General features: G+C 36.9%; 1 protein-coding gene across 10 annotated transcripts in view; it reads right to left on the bottom strand.

Moving 5' to 3' along the window:
- ATP13A3 (ATPase 13A3) overlaps nucleotides 1-16,882 on the bottom strand; it is a 55,085-nt gene that overhangs the window by 28,451 nt on the left and 9,752 nt on the right. For 4 of the 10 annotated variants that reach the window (XM_090147376.1, XM_031596242.2, XM_031596240.2 and 1 more), the window contains exons 3-7: nucleotides 7,709-7,802; nucleotides 5,658-5,831; nucleotides 4,694-4,864; nucleotides 4,310-4,380; nucleotides 968-1,048 (exon numbers count right to left, since the gene is read on the bottom strand). In XM_090147376.1, the coding sequence (XP_090003502.1) occupies nucleotides 968-1,048; nucleotides 4,310-4,380; nucleotides 4,694-4,864; nucleotides 5,658-5,831; nucleotides 7,709-7,759 (548 nt within the window). In that variant the 5' untranslated portion in view covers nucleotides 7,760-7,802. The other 6 variants (XM_090147371.1, XM_090147372.1, XM_090147375.1 and 3 more) reach the window with 6 other exon arrangements.

The raw sequence follows: 16,882 nt of genomic DNA, 5'->3' as shown, positions 1-16,882 counted from the left end.
AGATGTTACATACTTCCAACGTGAAGATAATTACTTTTTATTTCAATTTAAACTGTATTTTAATTTTTAGGTTCTTTCACAGATTTCTCTAAGAACTGTATTAAGGTCCACTTTTAATAATCATATCATTCTGAAACCCTGTATGTGGCTTTCACCAACTTAATCTCTAACTTTAATTCTTACCCTTGCAGTAAGATGCTGTTTTCATGGTTCTGTATCTTAGTTTTAAGCACAGCATGAAGAATAGCAAATCATGAGAAGGAAAGCAAAAAACTAATCTCTGATGAGATCTGATCTGATTTAATAAGATTGACATGACTGACATTAATCTTGAAGGAAAAGCCACAAATCAATAGAAAATGGAAGCAGCAAGAATATGCTTCCACATTTTAAATTGAGAAGGTCTGATATGAAAAAAAAAAAAAAGCCAGGAATGCAACAGAATGCAAAGCTGTTCTAGTTTAGGTAATGTAGCAATAAATTAGAACACCAAAGCTTATGTACATATGAACGTTTTGAAAATATATACTCCAGCTGGTTGGATTCAGATTCTACACTTCAGATTCTGTTCTCACTGGGCATTCACAGCTTTGTTCCTCGACAGGCATGCTTACACAGTTAGTCTAGCATGCTACAACCAAAATACTTTTTCCAGTTACTTCTTGCTAACTCGAACCTTAAGAAGTGGAAACATGTTTAGCTCCAACCAACCATAGGCAGATCCATGCAAACTATGGGACAAATCTCTGATACTAACTAATCTTTTAAAATGAAAGCCAAAACCTGGAAAGCTTCATTTTGTATCTTTCTAAATTAAGAAACTAGGTAACAGCTTAGGCCATGTCGCTCTCTACTGGCATCCAATATTCCTTATGTAACACTGTCTGTTGTCTTCTAAATTTTGTTAACTTTATGAGGAGAGACAGTTGGATCAAAGCAGTTCTTCCCTCAAACATTTTAACATTACCTATAATCACGCATCTCCTTTGTCAGTCCTCTGCTGTGTTCATTATGAATTGAAGAACAGAATGTAGAGTCATCTAATCCTCTAAGTAGAGAAAAAAGTCAGTGAGTTATTTCAGAAATTGATATTTAAAACATCAAGTATTCAGCAACACAAGAGAGTTACACCCTTAATTAACACTTTTCTAGTTACTGTTTCACATAACTGCAGATACAAATGCGATGTTAAAAGCCTTCTTCTTGCTGACGTGCCTTACTCTGGAGGACACTCATACCTTTATTTCAATAATAGTAGGGATACATTTGAAAAATGAACTAAAATGCTAGCATAACTAATATTCAAATCCTCTGAAGTGTGAACAAGTTTTTTTAAGACATTATATGAAGTAAATAGGATTATTATTTCGTCAAATTATCTGTTACAGTTGGCTCTAACAAGTACTGGAAGCATTTCAGAAACAATTATCAATCTCTTTATCTGACAACCCTATACTGAAGCAAATTCGTAGCATGTTGCTATCAAAATATTATCCAGGACTAGGTAAAATACAGTCTACATTCCAAGTGCTTCCTCAACACTGGAAGATTCATCTTCATAGGACTCCTACATGCTGTGAAAATAAATGCTGTAAATTAGATAACCCTCAGATAAGAAAGAATGTGTGAAATATCATTGTTTACAGCTACAGGATTGTTTGAATTGTTTGAACTAACAAACTCACTTAATTGAACATATAACACCCAATGTCCACATGTTTTTCTAAAGGACATAATTTGGATGCATAGGAAAGCATCATTATCTTTTAAAAGGCTTTCACAGACGACAAGAAAAAAGAGCACTTCTCAACACAAGTCTTTTACTATATTGGAAAACTTAAGTTATCTACAAAAAAGATTCAGAGTTGTGTCCCAGTGAAAAAATACCCCTTCTACTGTGCATGCACATAGTAAGAATTATTTCCATTCTCTAGAACATAGGAAAAAAGCTTAATACCCTCACTGTTGCAAAGGCTGAAACTATGCTTCCACCAGCTTCTGGTGAAATCATTATGAGAATGTAAAAATGCTAATAAATAAACTTCATCGCAGGTTTACAAGTTTTCCCTAAATTATATCATGTTCAAAAATTTTAAAGCAAGATTTTTAGATCAGTATACAATCGTTTTCTAGTAACTATGCCTTTCTCCCCACTGTCCCAGTTCTCTCCCTTCTCTTCCAGTTTTGCTCAGAAAAGAAACTTATTTTAGTTTTCAGTCCACAATGAGAGAAATTAGCCTCACTCCACTTAAGTGTTGCAGTGCTGAATTCCCAAGACATTAAGAAAATCCCAGTATGCACATACTTTATGATATGAACTCCTCATCAACGCTCTCTAAGTTTCATTTGACACTAGCTAAAACAAAACAGACATACAGGGTCAAAGGTGCATCCTCTTTGGCTATACGGCCAAGTCTGATTTAGTTTAAGAACAATTGCACTTGCATTTCCTGTGTTTAAACCAGGGTTCTTAATGCTACATTATTATAAGAACAATGATAACGAAACTCAAGCTCTCACAACTAAATTAGTTGCCCAAGAAATCTTTATTTGCTTCCCTTCTGAACTGTGATTAGTGTTTATGTAATCAAACCATTCTGTCTTCTGGATACTTGCATAACTGACTGTGCAGACTGACTTATCTTCATTATATACTATTATACTTAGAACACAACTACAGCTGTATTGCTTACCTTGGGATCTTACTACAAAGCCCTCAGTCTAAAGTCCCACCTCTTTGCAAATTGATTCTCTACCATGTTACTATAGAAAAAAATGAACAGCAACTTAAGAAATGCATGCCAGTGAAGGCAACCAGTATGAATGTTTAAGAATTCTTTTCAGGATGTTTATATTCTTAAGTTCAATTGCTATTTCCCAGGTAATACCAAGAACTTCCCTACATGATCAAAACTAATTCACTGTAGAGAGTAACTACACCATACTCTTGCTCTTACTTGACTTTGCCCAAAAATGACTCTGTATTCTGCTAGTCTCAGGTGAGGCTCTTTCCCCACTTCAGCACCCAACTGTTAAGTAGTGGATTCTAGCTCAGCTACAGTACCTGACTAAACAAGTGGTTGGTCAGGCTGAGTGATTCCTAACATATCACAGCAGTGAAAATTTGGCATATTAGCAAGAATGTGACTGAATAAATGCTCACAACTTCACAGGCATATCTGAAATTTTTCAGGGGATTATAACTTAGCTGAGCTATCACAAAAACATCAAAAGGCACAGTCAAACAGCCAGCAAATGCCAAATTTCGAGTCATCGCTTTCACTCTGAGGCATGATACTTATTTCTAACCATGTGGAGTTGTACAAATTTTCCCTGTACCTGTACCATTGTAACTCAAGAGACTTAACATAATAAAATGTATCTGAAGCTTTTAATTATTTACAAATGAAATGAGACATCTCCATCTTTCCAGAGGAGTTCTGAATTTTTTAACTGCCTGTATGATGATCACTTCTTGTAACTGTTGTCACTGCTGATAACTTTCCATGTTATTCATGTGTCTGTAGAATAGATTTCACAGAAATTTTCAGTTATTTTTCCTCCAGTCATTGGTCATGATTTTTTTCTATATGTAGTCCTTGTAACTTTGAATCATTATGTGGAAAAGTACATTTCTCATTCAGACTTCCTGTTTTAAAAAGTAGTCAAAAAATCAAAGCTTCTATCTTCAACCCTGATGCCAGGCAACTGTGCTGCTGGGTAAGAGGAATTACAGCACATAACCTTCAGCACATAGCTTGTACAGTCCACTAAAAGGTGTTTTCCATCACTGCAAGAGACCTGACGTTACTAAGAGCCACTGCTTCCAGTTCTACTTGGCTAAATATAGCTGCACAAACCTCCATAAAGGTGAGCAACGAGCATTCAGTGAATTGCCCTCTTCCTAGGTACTCTTTCTGGGTCTAGCTCAGCAGCAATGCAAAAAGCTTAGGTTATTCTAACAGAAGGAAAATATTTTACAAGTTTATGGGAGAACTGCTCTCTACAAAAAGGTGCTCATATTCTCAAATAACACTCCTAGAATAGGCAAAAAAAAAAAAAAAAGAAAAAAAAGCCTGCAGTGCACAAAGCACATTACCCTATATAAATCATGCTCAATAAAGGTAGATTAAACAAAAACTCTCTTTCCAGAAGTCACAGTGTTAAAATCTCCTTGCTCTCACAGTTGTTCAAAGGCTCGTTGAGCTAAAACATCTGGTCAGAATATATTATTTTTCACCATGCTTTCAGGCATGCGATAGTTACAAAAAATGCAGTTTTAAGTAAAATAAGAAAGAAATATTCCTACCGTACAACATCAAAACTTTGAGCTGAATCATTCCAGAAATACTTCACGCTGTGATGTGTGAAATAACGAATCTGCAAGGGCAACAAACCAGGTATTAAACTGGCACCACTCAGCACCTCTCTCCCCACTCCGTTTTGAACAGTGACAGAAAATGAATTTGGAAAAGCTACTGAAAACTGAGCGGTTTTCTTTCAAAATAATATTTCAAACATCTCACAATGCCCAGCAATGAGCTACTGTAGAAGAGATGTTTTCTACCCAAGGAGTCTGTTAGGCTTTTAGACAAATGAAGTAACTGATGTTACTGCACTGTGTGTGTTTACACCAGACACTACTTGTAGATGTTCTGAAAGTTAGCAAGTGAAGCACCGCAGCTCTACTTACAGGCAAATATTTTTTCAAATAATTTTTATTCTCTTCTGCAGCAGATTCACAGAAATGAACAGTGTGGCCATTTGGAACCTTGTGTACAATAGGGTCAAGATTCTGTAAAGGACTGGCTCCCAAAGAAGGCATAACGCGAACCTTTGCACAAAACCATATCTTGAATTCATCCTTATGGAAAAAAAAAGAAAGGAAGGAAGCTATTACAACATTTCAACAGCATTTTACTACAGTAGCTGTAGCAACGAGTCAACAGATAACAGTCTAAACATAATTATAGAAGATAACTTCAAATTAAAGTCAGATGCCTTAAGAATGCATTTAATTCCACAATTCTGAAATAATGTTTTCCACACTAAAAGGATTTGTTATTGTTTTTTTCTTAAGCAATGAAACCTGGCACTTGAATTGTGACACATTCAGTCCTTCAGAAAATACTAGATTTGTTCTGTAGCAGGAAGAACAATGAGTTTTCTATATGTGCAGCTTCACCCACTCTGCCACTTAGAAGAATTGAAGATGTACCACAAAATCATAACGAGATACCACAAACAGCAACTGAAGAGTAAAAATATAATTTGATATCACACCCTTGGATCTACACTTTCACCTTAATTCAGCAAACTTAAAATGGTTGATGAAGAGTCACACTGAAAACTGTGTATCAGATTGTAAGGACAAGGTATCCGATCTGCAGCTTTCAATGAAAATATAATTCATGTATTTAATTCTTAAAATCCAAAAGGAAAGACTTTGTTTTCACTATGTCCTCTGCAAAAATCTGTCACTCTTCCCACACAGGCAGCAAAGCTAAACACAGTACTAAGGAGCACAGTTCTTCAGCACTACAAAACAAAACTGTGTCTACCAGGCAGACAAGAATCTGTATAATTCAGCAAACAGCAAGAGGGATGAGAAACAACTCCTAACTTGGATAAGCACACCCTCCTATCTACAGACTTACAGTTGTTCTCAGCAGAACCACTTCACAGTCTTTAAGTGTAGTCTTTTTGCACGTTGCTTTCACACGCCACTGAGGCATCCAGTAGAGGAGGAGGAGTAGGAAGCCACCAGAACAGATCACTCCTACAGTAACTAGCACCAGCTTCCAACGACATAATTCATAACCATAGATTTCCTGCATGGAAACAGAGAAACAAACAACAACCAGTGACCCCCTTAATGTCTCTGGCTTGGGAAACTGACATTAATTTTTCATAAAATTAAGTATTCTTAAAGGGAAATACATTTGAAATCTATTTTCTTCCTTTCACTTTTCTGGAGGAGGAAAAGATTTTATAAAAAATGATGGGGAAGTAACAAAAAGGACTGTTTAGCTCAGTCAGAAATACAAAGATCAATTAAAGCCTCACAAAAGCAGCACGTACACACTGTTCAAAACATTTCATTACAGAACCTGTCTCCTTTGTTGGACTGGTCCATGAAGACTTAGGCTGTAACACAACCTGCCTTAAGTCTCATCACATCTATGATCAGCATATAGTACAAGCCAACCAAGCATTTAAGAAAAAAAGCAAGTATTTGTTTTGAGTCAGGTGTCAGTTTTGCCAGGTAAGCATTTGATAAGCTAACACACACAGTTTCAAATTACTGGTGCTAACATATTTTCATACTATTTTCTAAACACCTGTATAAAAATACTTGCAAAATACTACTACTAAGTAAAGGAACCTGATTACTTTGTCTGCTATTTAATAAGAAATGCTATTGTGAAACTACAAGCAGCACTCTCAAGATTATGCACCTTGCACCAGCTGGAAAAATCTTCTCAATAAAAAACCCACAAAGTATTAAGTGTGTCTTAGTCAAAGGCATGTACCAACTTAACCTGATGAGAGCTGGGAACAAAACACAATTCAGTGGCTTACCAGATGCAGTGCTACATTCCTGAGTTTCACATTACATCATATATTTCCTGCTGCAAAACGGCAATGACGTTTCCCATTGAGTCCCACTGGCACTGTTCACATTAACACCAACTTTCTGCACAATTCTGGGGATTTTCATTAAGCAATATTGCCTTTACTAAGAAAAGGTTTTTCAAGAGGTTTATTTTGTAGACTTCTCAGCTTACAAAAAAACAGACCAAACCCATTCTGTTACCCCTAAAATGCTGGAACCAATACTCACTCTTTAACATGAAAAACAAAGAGGTGAAGAATAGAAGGAAATACTACTGCCTCTTTCGAAGCAAAAAAAAAAAAAAAAAAAAAAAGTAAAAAAAAGTGATCCCCTTCAAAAAGGACTTATTTTAATGATGAGGCCATATGCAGTGCAGTTTGACTTTTTGTTGTAAGGTGCATTCTACCTACTCTCCATGTCTAAGGTGGTCTAATGAACAGCAGCTTTTCCTAGCAGTGTGTTTAAAGAAAGAACAAGGAATTCAACATGCAAACTTCACCAATAAAGAAAAATCCCAAGTATTTTCTGCAATCTGTAAGGAAGACTTGAAAAGTAAAGATCAGCTGACACTACTTCTGTCAAATCTAGCTGCTGACTTTTCCTGGATGAACAGTAAGAGATTGCTTCTGACTAAAGCAAAGATAAGTTTAAATGCTACCAAACACCCACAAAGATGCTCTCCTTGTTTTAGGGAGTGGAGTCTTAACTACATAAACATGAATATGCAAGAGTAAACAGAGCCAAATTTGAGGTAATTAAACTGTTTTAACCAACAAGAAAAAAGCTTCAGGGATTGGAGAAAAGAAAAAATAACCTTGTTCCACTTCCATTTTTCTTTAAAATATTGTTAAATATCAGCATTGCTATGTGATTGCTGATCTCAACTGAGCACCTCTGCAAAGGCTTTCAGCAAAAAACATTACCTATCCCAAGACTACATTTCATAATTACAGAAAGAATGATGAAGTACAACTTTATAAAAATCTTGTTTTAAATTGAGACACTTCTTGATGGAATATGCCCCATATGTAGACAAAAATTATAAAAACACATTTCTTTCACAGTATAAAAACAGAATACACAATTAATTACCATCTCCTCCTCCTCTGCCTTATTGACAAATTTCTTTTCTTCCTTCTCCATGTTTAGTATGATATGGAACTTCCCAATGTGAGATATGGAAGACCTGTAAAACAAAATAATAAAAACTTGAAGCAACATAACTGATAAGTATTAGGTTGTCTAGAGGCTTGTTTTTAACTTTAAGTGCATACACACGAAACACAACGACAACATATTAACAAAGATCTTGAATTTGCACTGCAGTAGTTTCCTGTAGCAATTTACCTAGATCTACCTTGGTTACTCTCTACATGCAGCATACCATGTTTTTTGTACATTCTACAAACTTTATGAGAGAAACATAATTTAAAACTTTAAAAAAAAAAAGAAAAAGCTTAGACGTAAGTAAAGATTACACACTCTTATCATTATATACTGTAATGGCTCAATCAGATGCTTTCAGAAGCTAGGCTATCCTCCTGAAGGAAAGGCATTGTAGCCCAGGAATGTGCACTTCTCAACTAAACAGGAAAAATTCATGTGTAAAAAAAAAAAAAAAAAAAAAGCAGAAAAGAAGGACATTAGAAAAATCACAGTCTTCACGTTCCCAGTCTAATGTTTCTAAATCAAGTCATGCTTAATGGTTAGTCAAGGCTTTTGTCTTCTTTACAATTCTTTTATTGCTATTTTGTGCAGCCTTACCTCGTGGAGGTGTCCCTACCCACAGCAGGGGCAGTGGAATTAGGGCACCTTCAAGGCCCTCTTCAACCCAAGCCATTCTATGATTCTCTAACTTACATTAACACGTGTGCCTCTTACAGTAAATTCATTGTAATTGCAAATCTTTGGGGTGCTCTAAGGACAGATTAGAAACATAAGTTACATGAGCACAAAAAAACAAGAGTGCCAAGATGTCTATGTGATAAACATAATTCCATAGATTCCTATTCCAATAGGGAAGAACTACAGACATAAGGTTATCACCACTTATGAGGCTAGCCAGAACTTTCAGCATCACAAAGAAAATAAGAAATACCAAGTCCAACAGCTAAATTTTGGAAATTAAAACTGCATCTAGCTTTCATTGCAGTACCCCTGTACAAGTTAACTATATATAATTTATAATTCATGAGCCCCTATCTTTTTTCACAGGACCATTTACCACCTAAAAATACCAAATAGCTACTGCTTACCTGCCAAAGCATGGATTAGATATCATTCTCTGTATTGTCATTAACCTTGTTTTCATTTACTGCACGTGCATCCATTTCTCTGAAGACAGCACTTATTACCATAGCATATAAGTAATCCTAAGAATTCATTCTCGTAGCACAGCTAATATAAACGTTATTGAAACTGTCATTTTTCATACAAAAAGCCGTTCCAAAAAACCCCCCAAAAAGTCACAGTAAAAGCCATCCACTTAACCTCACCTCAGCTAGTCAATGAAGACCAGGAGGCAACCGCTGAAAATACTTACATTAAGTAGCGTTATGACAGAAGCACAACTGTTAATGAGTTCCTTGTTATCATTGAGTCCTCAGCACTTGTACAAATCACATCACCAGACTTCAAGTCTGCTCCTCTCAAACCCACCTCCTGGACTGAGACAGTTACATCCACCAACATCAACTTCAAAAGCCCTTTCCAATCCACTCCCCCAGTGTATCAGCGTATCCTTGCACAGCTTTTGCAAGCTACTGTCACCTCTCTAGCTAAGCCAACAAGTGACACAGGAATCCAACAACCTTTTTTTTTTTTGCCATTCAAATCCAGGGCTCCTCAGAAATTTATTCTCACCTCTGAGAAAGGTTCTAGTGGAAGAAATGCACACACAGTGCTAAGGACTGCACAACACACAGCTCTGTCACAGATGAGAAATGCAGCACTTCAGGAATCCAGTGCTTGATCAAGCTTTTATTTTGTTCTGTATCAAAGGAAGCTTACTGGTTACCAGCAGTCCCCCTTGACTCAAACACCAGCCCACAACTGTTGTACTGTTAAGCTGAAAACTTTCTATTACGGTCCAATACTGAACTCTACCTTTCTCACTGCAGATTGATTTGGAATTAAAGCCATAAGATAAGCACAACTGATACCTCCTTAATTGTTAGGTATGACATGCAAGTTCTAAAACACGTTTTTTTTTCTTAAACTGACACTTTTATTCACTATGCAGCTTTTAATCAGGGCAAAAACACTCAAGGAAACCAAATAATGAAGACTGTCCTAAGTTACAGGAGCACACAAAACCCTAACACTGCACTCAACAGTGAAGAAAATGTTGCACCTTTTCCTGAGGTACTACACTGATAACTATTAGTTGACCTTTGCTGACTGAGCAAGCAGAATGCCAGGCACTTTTACCAAAATGTTTATAAGCAATAAACATTTGTAGCAACAATGAAAAGATGGTAAAGGTGAGTTTGTGGCACATGTGTTGAGAAAAATGATGTTAAAGAACTACAGTAAGTTTCAATCAGTACACATGAAGGTATAAGGCCTACAAGCTTAGCTGAAGTCACCTTTCCAACAGGTGGCATAATATATAAAATTAATAAAAATTAGTAAAAATCAATCAGTTCAAATGTCACCCCTCAAGTTTGCTTTGTAAGGAAAGAAGTAGAAAGGTCTTCCCAGTGTTCTCCACACACTTGTCTTAGTCCATAATCCTTAAAAAACTAACTCAGCTCTAGCATATGTAATTGCTATCAGTTCATTCTTCCAGGTATTTTCCATTTCAACTGGAAAATTCACAATAGCAAGAGAAAAACATCCAGGGCTATAAAGACTGCAGATACACAAACAGAAGTCGGAGACCTCCTGCAGTTGCTGGGAAACTTAAAATAAGTTTTGGGGATAAAAATAAAACTTACTGACCACTCAAGACTTAAGTACAATGCATACACATACATGAAAACACTAAGTTTTTACACACACATTTACAGTCTGTGATCATTCATCAATTTAAAATTCACCAGGAACTGAGGTTACAAACTTGTTTCTTACATATCCCCTATTGTACTGTTTTCAGAGATCTGTACGAAACCCCAAGACAAAGGAAAGTTTCCCTTACCACCAGGCAGTCCAGCAGCCGTCCCCTGCACTTGCATTTGCCATCATGAGTTACGAGGCCGTTCTTAATAACTGCGACCCTATCTAGAAGGGAAGTCCTGACAAATGAACTATTTTGTCTAAAATCTAAAAAAAGTCTCCAAGGGCTTTTCAAACTGTTATCAAAAGATTAACATATCAAAGAAAATTTGGCACTGCTTGGATTGTGCTTTTTTTTTTTTCCCCTCTGCTGTGCATGAACAATTGCAATCCTGTAATTGGGCTCACAGAGAGGCAGTACTTCCAGGCATCAGCCTGCCAGTACAGCTCATTCTTTTCAAACCACAATTGCCTCACAAGGATCCTACAGGCAGTTTCAGGTCCGTGCATGAGCCCTGATACTATCTGCATAGCTGAAAGCACATGTGCTTCTGACCAAACAGTTCCTTGTATTTACAGCTGTCCCGACTAGAGACAACAAAATTCATTTTAAGCCGAAAAACAGAGATAAAGAATGCAGTTAAAAATACACACACGTTTCTCACCTTAAACATTTTGCAGTTTATCACAGTGCATAACAAAGTGATTGCACATACCAAGCTAGAAGAGCTTTAGGAATCAAGCTCTAGAAAGCTAAATCAGGTAACCTGGTCACCACCCGAACACTGCAGAAATCAGCAATGGTGCTGTACAACTATCAAGCAGCACTGCCTTTGGAAGATGCCAAAGGGCAAACCCAGCCTTCTAGCACAGCAGGCAGGAAAAGCCACAGACACACACATGAAAAATGCCAAATTTAAGAAATGCACGTGCAATGATGAGTGCACATCATCTTCCTCATCTGCCTGCATAGTCTGTTACTGAATAAGCCTAGCACCCACATTTCTACAAGATGAGAATTAGGACCACAAAAAAAATCACCTGAACAACCGACCCATCTAAAAAAACACAATGATAAAGTTCAAACATGAATCATTTACGTGAAACTTAACCTAGTGTCTTAATAAGCAACCCATCCAGTTTTCCTGAGGCCAAAAGGATCCATTATGGTATCGTTTGGGGCCACTGAAAGACTAAACATTCCTTTCCAGAACATAGTAACAACAAATACATCCTCCATTAAGAGATCATTTTCAAGTCCATAGCTGTGAAGCAAGTTTCTAAATAGCTTTATATCAGTACAGGTCTTTCAGATCTCTAACTTTAAAAAGTTTCGGTCCTTAACTGTAGGCAGTACCTGTTGAGAGCAGACATTCAGCTGTACCCTGACTAGCTGAAAAACCCTGTATTATTCTGAAAACAGGAAGCCAAAGGCTCAGAAATTGAGAGTTTCTGCACTTCACGGACATTCTTCCAAATCCTTTATCAAGAGAAGGAATCACCCTACCAACGTGGCAGACCTTACAAAGGCAGTATTCATTACCAGGCATTATCCTTACTCCAACAGCATGCCATTTGCACGCATTTACAGCAGTTACCAAAACAGCTCTTTGTGCATTATGGCAAAGGCTTTCAGCACTCCATCTGATGGACCTACAAGTGGTAGCAGCTGCCTTACATACCGAAGACACCAGCTGATGCTCCGTCTCTGCCATACTGGCAGCTATGAAATCAAAATTGAAGAGCTCCTCAAACTAGAATAGCAACACCAGGCCAGAAGAGGCAATTCTCTGAGAACACATTCAATTCCAAATACATCCAACTTCTTCAGAAAGATGAAAAAACCTGGGCTGTGGCTGACCATTAACAGCAGAGAATGGCAATAAGTTTTCCAAACCAGAAGAGAAGTGCATTCTTTTAGCCTTCCACTGAAGTCAGCAATTTCTAAATTTGAATCTTATAGTATGCTCATATGCTCATACCTCTTATGCAGCTACTTGCAGTAAAAACAATTAAAATGTTTCTTCGAAATTATTCCAGGAAGATTATGAACTTTCACAACAGTCCACAAAAATATTTCTTCGCTGGAGAAAAAAGCTGGTTCTTATCCCAAGGTCCCCTTTGCCATCCTGCTCCAGAGACTGCCAGGTCTACACACCACTTGGCTGCATTCAGCAAGTTGTTTCCAATGTGTGCGTAATATTTAGCCTGATGTCAGAATTGCTAGAAGTAGAGGAAAGAAGTTCTAGGTATAATTTAAAAGGCCATGCTCGAGAAAAAAGCACACTTATAAATGGGTCCACAAAAATAGAAGGAAAAGTCTTATCAGCTATTACTGCTGGAGCTTGCAGCTCCTGCCTATGCCAATTGCCAGTGAGTTCCTCAAACTATATCCAAAAAGCTGAATCTGAAATACTCAATTCATTCAGTTCATTCAAAGTATGCTGTACGAATAAATAAATGGACAAGTACACCAGGTTAAAAGGTAAGAAAAGAAACAAAGTCAAATGATTTAGGAGCACACTTCTCAGAATGCAACACTTAGCATACTGCACACTAAAAAAACTTAATAAAGAAAGCTTAAAGGGAATATCTCAAGCTCTCAAGGGCTAAACCCAAGCTTCAGCTCAGTGTCTTGGAGATCAGTCCCATACTTACACTCCATTCCCTCTCCTTTAAGTAAGAGGTGCTATTTTAATGTACACGAAAATAATGTACTATTTTCTAAAATTTCTCCACTGGCTGCTTTTGGAAAGACTGACATAACCTGCAAGCCCTGAAAATTAATGAATAAAGGACATTTTTTTTTTTTTTTAACAGACCTGAGATTACAAATGCTCAGAGTTGTTTCTAAAGGCTATTAAACTGCCCAGCTAAAATCCATATTATACCTCCTTGCCTCTAAACCCTAAGTTTCACCAGGACGCATCCATTCTTCACTCAAGACATCTCCTCTAAGGAAAGTTTCCAGAGCTCCTTTCTACAACTTCTCAGACTCTAAGGAAGTTCTGAACACAGATGTACCCACAGTAGGTATTCCTGCACCTCTGATGTGCACCACGATTGTCCTACCAACATTGACAACCTCCACTCGGTTTCCACCATATTCTGCTCCCAGAGGGATCCATATCTGAGCAGCAGTACAAGGCTAAAGGCTTCTCACACTAGCTGGCAAGAACAACAGCAGGCACAAAATCCTGTCTTTGCCTGTCCCTGGAACATAAAGCCATGTCACTCAATACCATTTCAAAACTGAAACAGATCACATACTTTACACCTGTCATACAACTTGCTCAAATCCTGGGGATATGGCATTTTTATGACCGTAAAAAACAAAGCTTACAACATTCTAACTTCAACATATAATATTACATCTTAATTTAAAGTAATACCAAAAGCTTTACAAATAAATTTAACATTTATTGTAAATTTGGAACCCAAATTATAGAAGCAAAAGCAGCTCTTTTGAAAGGCACCTTCAACCTGACGAATGCATCTCATATGAAGGGAAGCTCCTGCCATTTACAGATCTCTCATAGCTTGTGGTTGCACCTGTAAATATGGAATTAACCACATCATGTATAATAAACAGTTGGGTAAAACATTAGCTCAAAGAACTATGGAATACCAAAAATCCTCCAGCTATATTTTGAAGTAAGACAATAATTTGTACCACAAACAAAGCTTAACACTTCAGTCAACTAACCCAGCTCTAACAATAAGAATGACATAATAGTTTCATGAATACATGGAAATTTTACAAGTACACGAGCTAAATTTCAACAAAGCCCTCCACTCAATACCTATTTTATCACTTCCCATCTTGGGTTTTCTGTTATAATACAAGCTTTTGTTTCTGTGTTTAGGCTTAAGGAAGACCATTGTATCCAACAATCACCAAACCAAAACTGTATTTACATTTGTAGAGTGTATTCTTTGTAAAGTATACTTTCTGCAGGCTGTAATAGCAATTGCAATGTTTATAGTAAAATACATGCTACATTAAGAAAAGATAATTCTACAAGTAACAATAAACTCAGTATAATAATACATCTTAATAACATGGTGCCACAGCCAATACCATACTGAAAACTTACTTTCTAACTGGCCTTCAAATCCTTCAGATACTCATTTGCAGATCACATAAAAATTTCTACCACTGTAGCACATGCAAAAGTTGAAGAATTTGTAAGAGAAATTAGGAAAAAAGTCAGTCATATAAAGGACAATATAGGACATATAAAGGCAAGCACTTCATTTCATCTTTGGGTAATCTCACTCATCTTACTTCAAGCAGCAGCTACTCCCATTAACGAAAATTTTCATCTCATAAATCAAGCACCAAAAGTCAACATTCTCCAGAGCTTGCACCTACTCATAGACACACAGAAATCTAATTTTTCCTTGTTTCCTTTTTAAATTTCAGCATCTTTTACCTGGGAAAGAGAGCCTGTTTCACAGTTCAGAAATCCAACAGAACATACACTTATTTTAGATACTTACTGTTTCCTTCCTATTTTGGAACAGTACACTAGATGTTGAGATTATAATTCAGAGATTTTGACAACAGGGACAAAAAGAATGTTTTATTTATTCTTGGAAAAGAAAGCTAAAACCATTTAAAATACCTTGGGTAAGGCATGGTGCGATTACACACAGTGTTAGCCTTCAATAGCTGGGCACTGAAGCTGCTTCCAAAAACACTCCACTTTCGGTAGGCATGAACTTGCCAGTCCTCCTATTTGGTTGTACCACCAAGACTAGGATGGCTAGATAACAGAGATGGCAATGATGCCCATCTGAGCACCAAGAGAACCACAAGCTCCAAGGAGAACTAGGAGCCCAAAGACCCCCGTCCAGCAACAATGGGTCCTTTCAAGGAAGCATTTCCCCTCAAGGGCTGTGCCAAGAGCCCAGCCTTTCCTGTGTGGCTGCCGCCTTATTGTGCCGCGTGGAGTATCTGCTTCCTGGGATATATTTGCTTTTGTGGTATGGATCCTCAGTAAAAGGAGGCAATGACTTTTTTTCCGCTTCCTCTGAATTCTTGGAAAATATTTTTGAGGTTAACATCAGAGCATTTGAATAAAATTACAAGGAGATCACCAAATAAAACCAGATCTATTACAAGGGTTGAACTTGCTGCTAGAAGTTTAGACATTTAAACTTCGTTTCTTTAAAGGTGCATCTAGCTGGCATAGTCATGATGATGGCATGTTTAGAGAACCAGCCATATTCATTATTATCAAGCAAACTGCTTTGGTGCCTTTATTTTCTCCCTCATCATAACATAGCCCAGTAGTACCTGTTGTTCTCTGCAGATCATTCTGAATGAGACAGAGCCGTTGTTCTTCATACTTTCCTAAAGCCACGATGTAAAAGTTAGTACTTTTGAAGTACAGCTATGCAACTGCTAAATGCAGTCTTCCAAATTAACAAAAAAACAACAAATTATACTTACTTCTAAAATTATTTTTATATAAAAATATATCCATACAAGTATGCTAAATTTCAGCACTTAAACCTGTATTATCTGACGCTTACCGAAATTACAATTGCTCTAAGAAAAGTCATAAATTGATACAAAGCATTAAGCTTGCACCACATTCACTTCAGCTGAAATGCTTCAGCGGAAAGAGCTCTTCTTGTATGCAATATACATCCATGACATCACTGAAAATGTAAATATCATATAACAATGCTACAAATTAAAGTTAAAAGGTGTATCAAAACATAATTCAAGATGTCAAGCAGAAAACTTGCTTGTCTTGTTTGAATTCTAATAACTAAAATAATAAATAACAAAAAACTGCAAACAAGTTTTGTTCAGAGGCTAAACTGCTATGGATCAGTATTTTCTCATGCTCACCAGTTTATATAACCTGACAGTTTAGCTCCTGAAAATGATTAATTTACTCACAAAACTACCATATGAGGTAAGACGAGAAAACTAGGGGAAGTTATACTTTCTGTCCATGAGCTTAAGTTTGACAAAAGCAAGAAGAGAACAGGAGTTCAGGACTGTAACTTAAAACTTGAATCTCTGGCCAACATTTATCTACCTACTAGGATGCCCCAGACCTTCAGAAGAGTCCTAAGAACTCAGAAGAGCTTTAGCTATTTAGTGAACAGTCATCCCCTCGAACAAGAACTGCAATTATCAGTGAAATTAACTGAATTCACAAAAACCTACTACAGTACATTTTGTAGCTGTCCTTAAATAGCACAGTCTAAATGATATTGTGTACCTCTTAGGAATATTAGGAAATTTCT

The sequence above is a fragment of the Phasianus colchicus genome, chromosome 10 (genome assembly GCF_987193195.1).
Source record: "Phasianus colchicus chromosome 10, bPhaCol1.hap1.1, whole genome shotgun sequence".
Classification (NCBI taxonomy): Eukaryota; Metazoa; Chordata; class Aves; order Galliformes; family Phasianidae; genus Phasianus; species Phasianus colchicus.
This window is presented reverse-complemented; position numbering and strand designations above follow the sequence as displayed.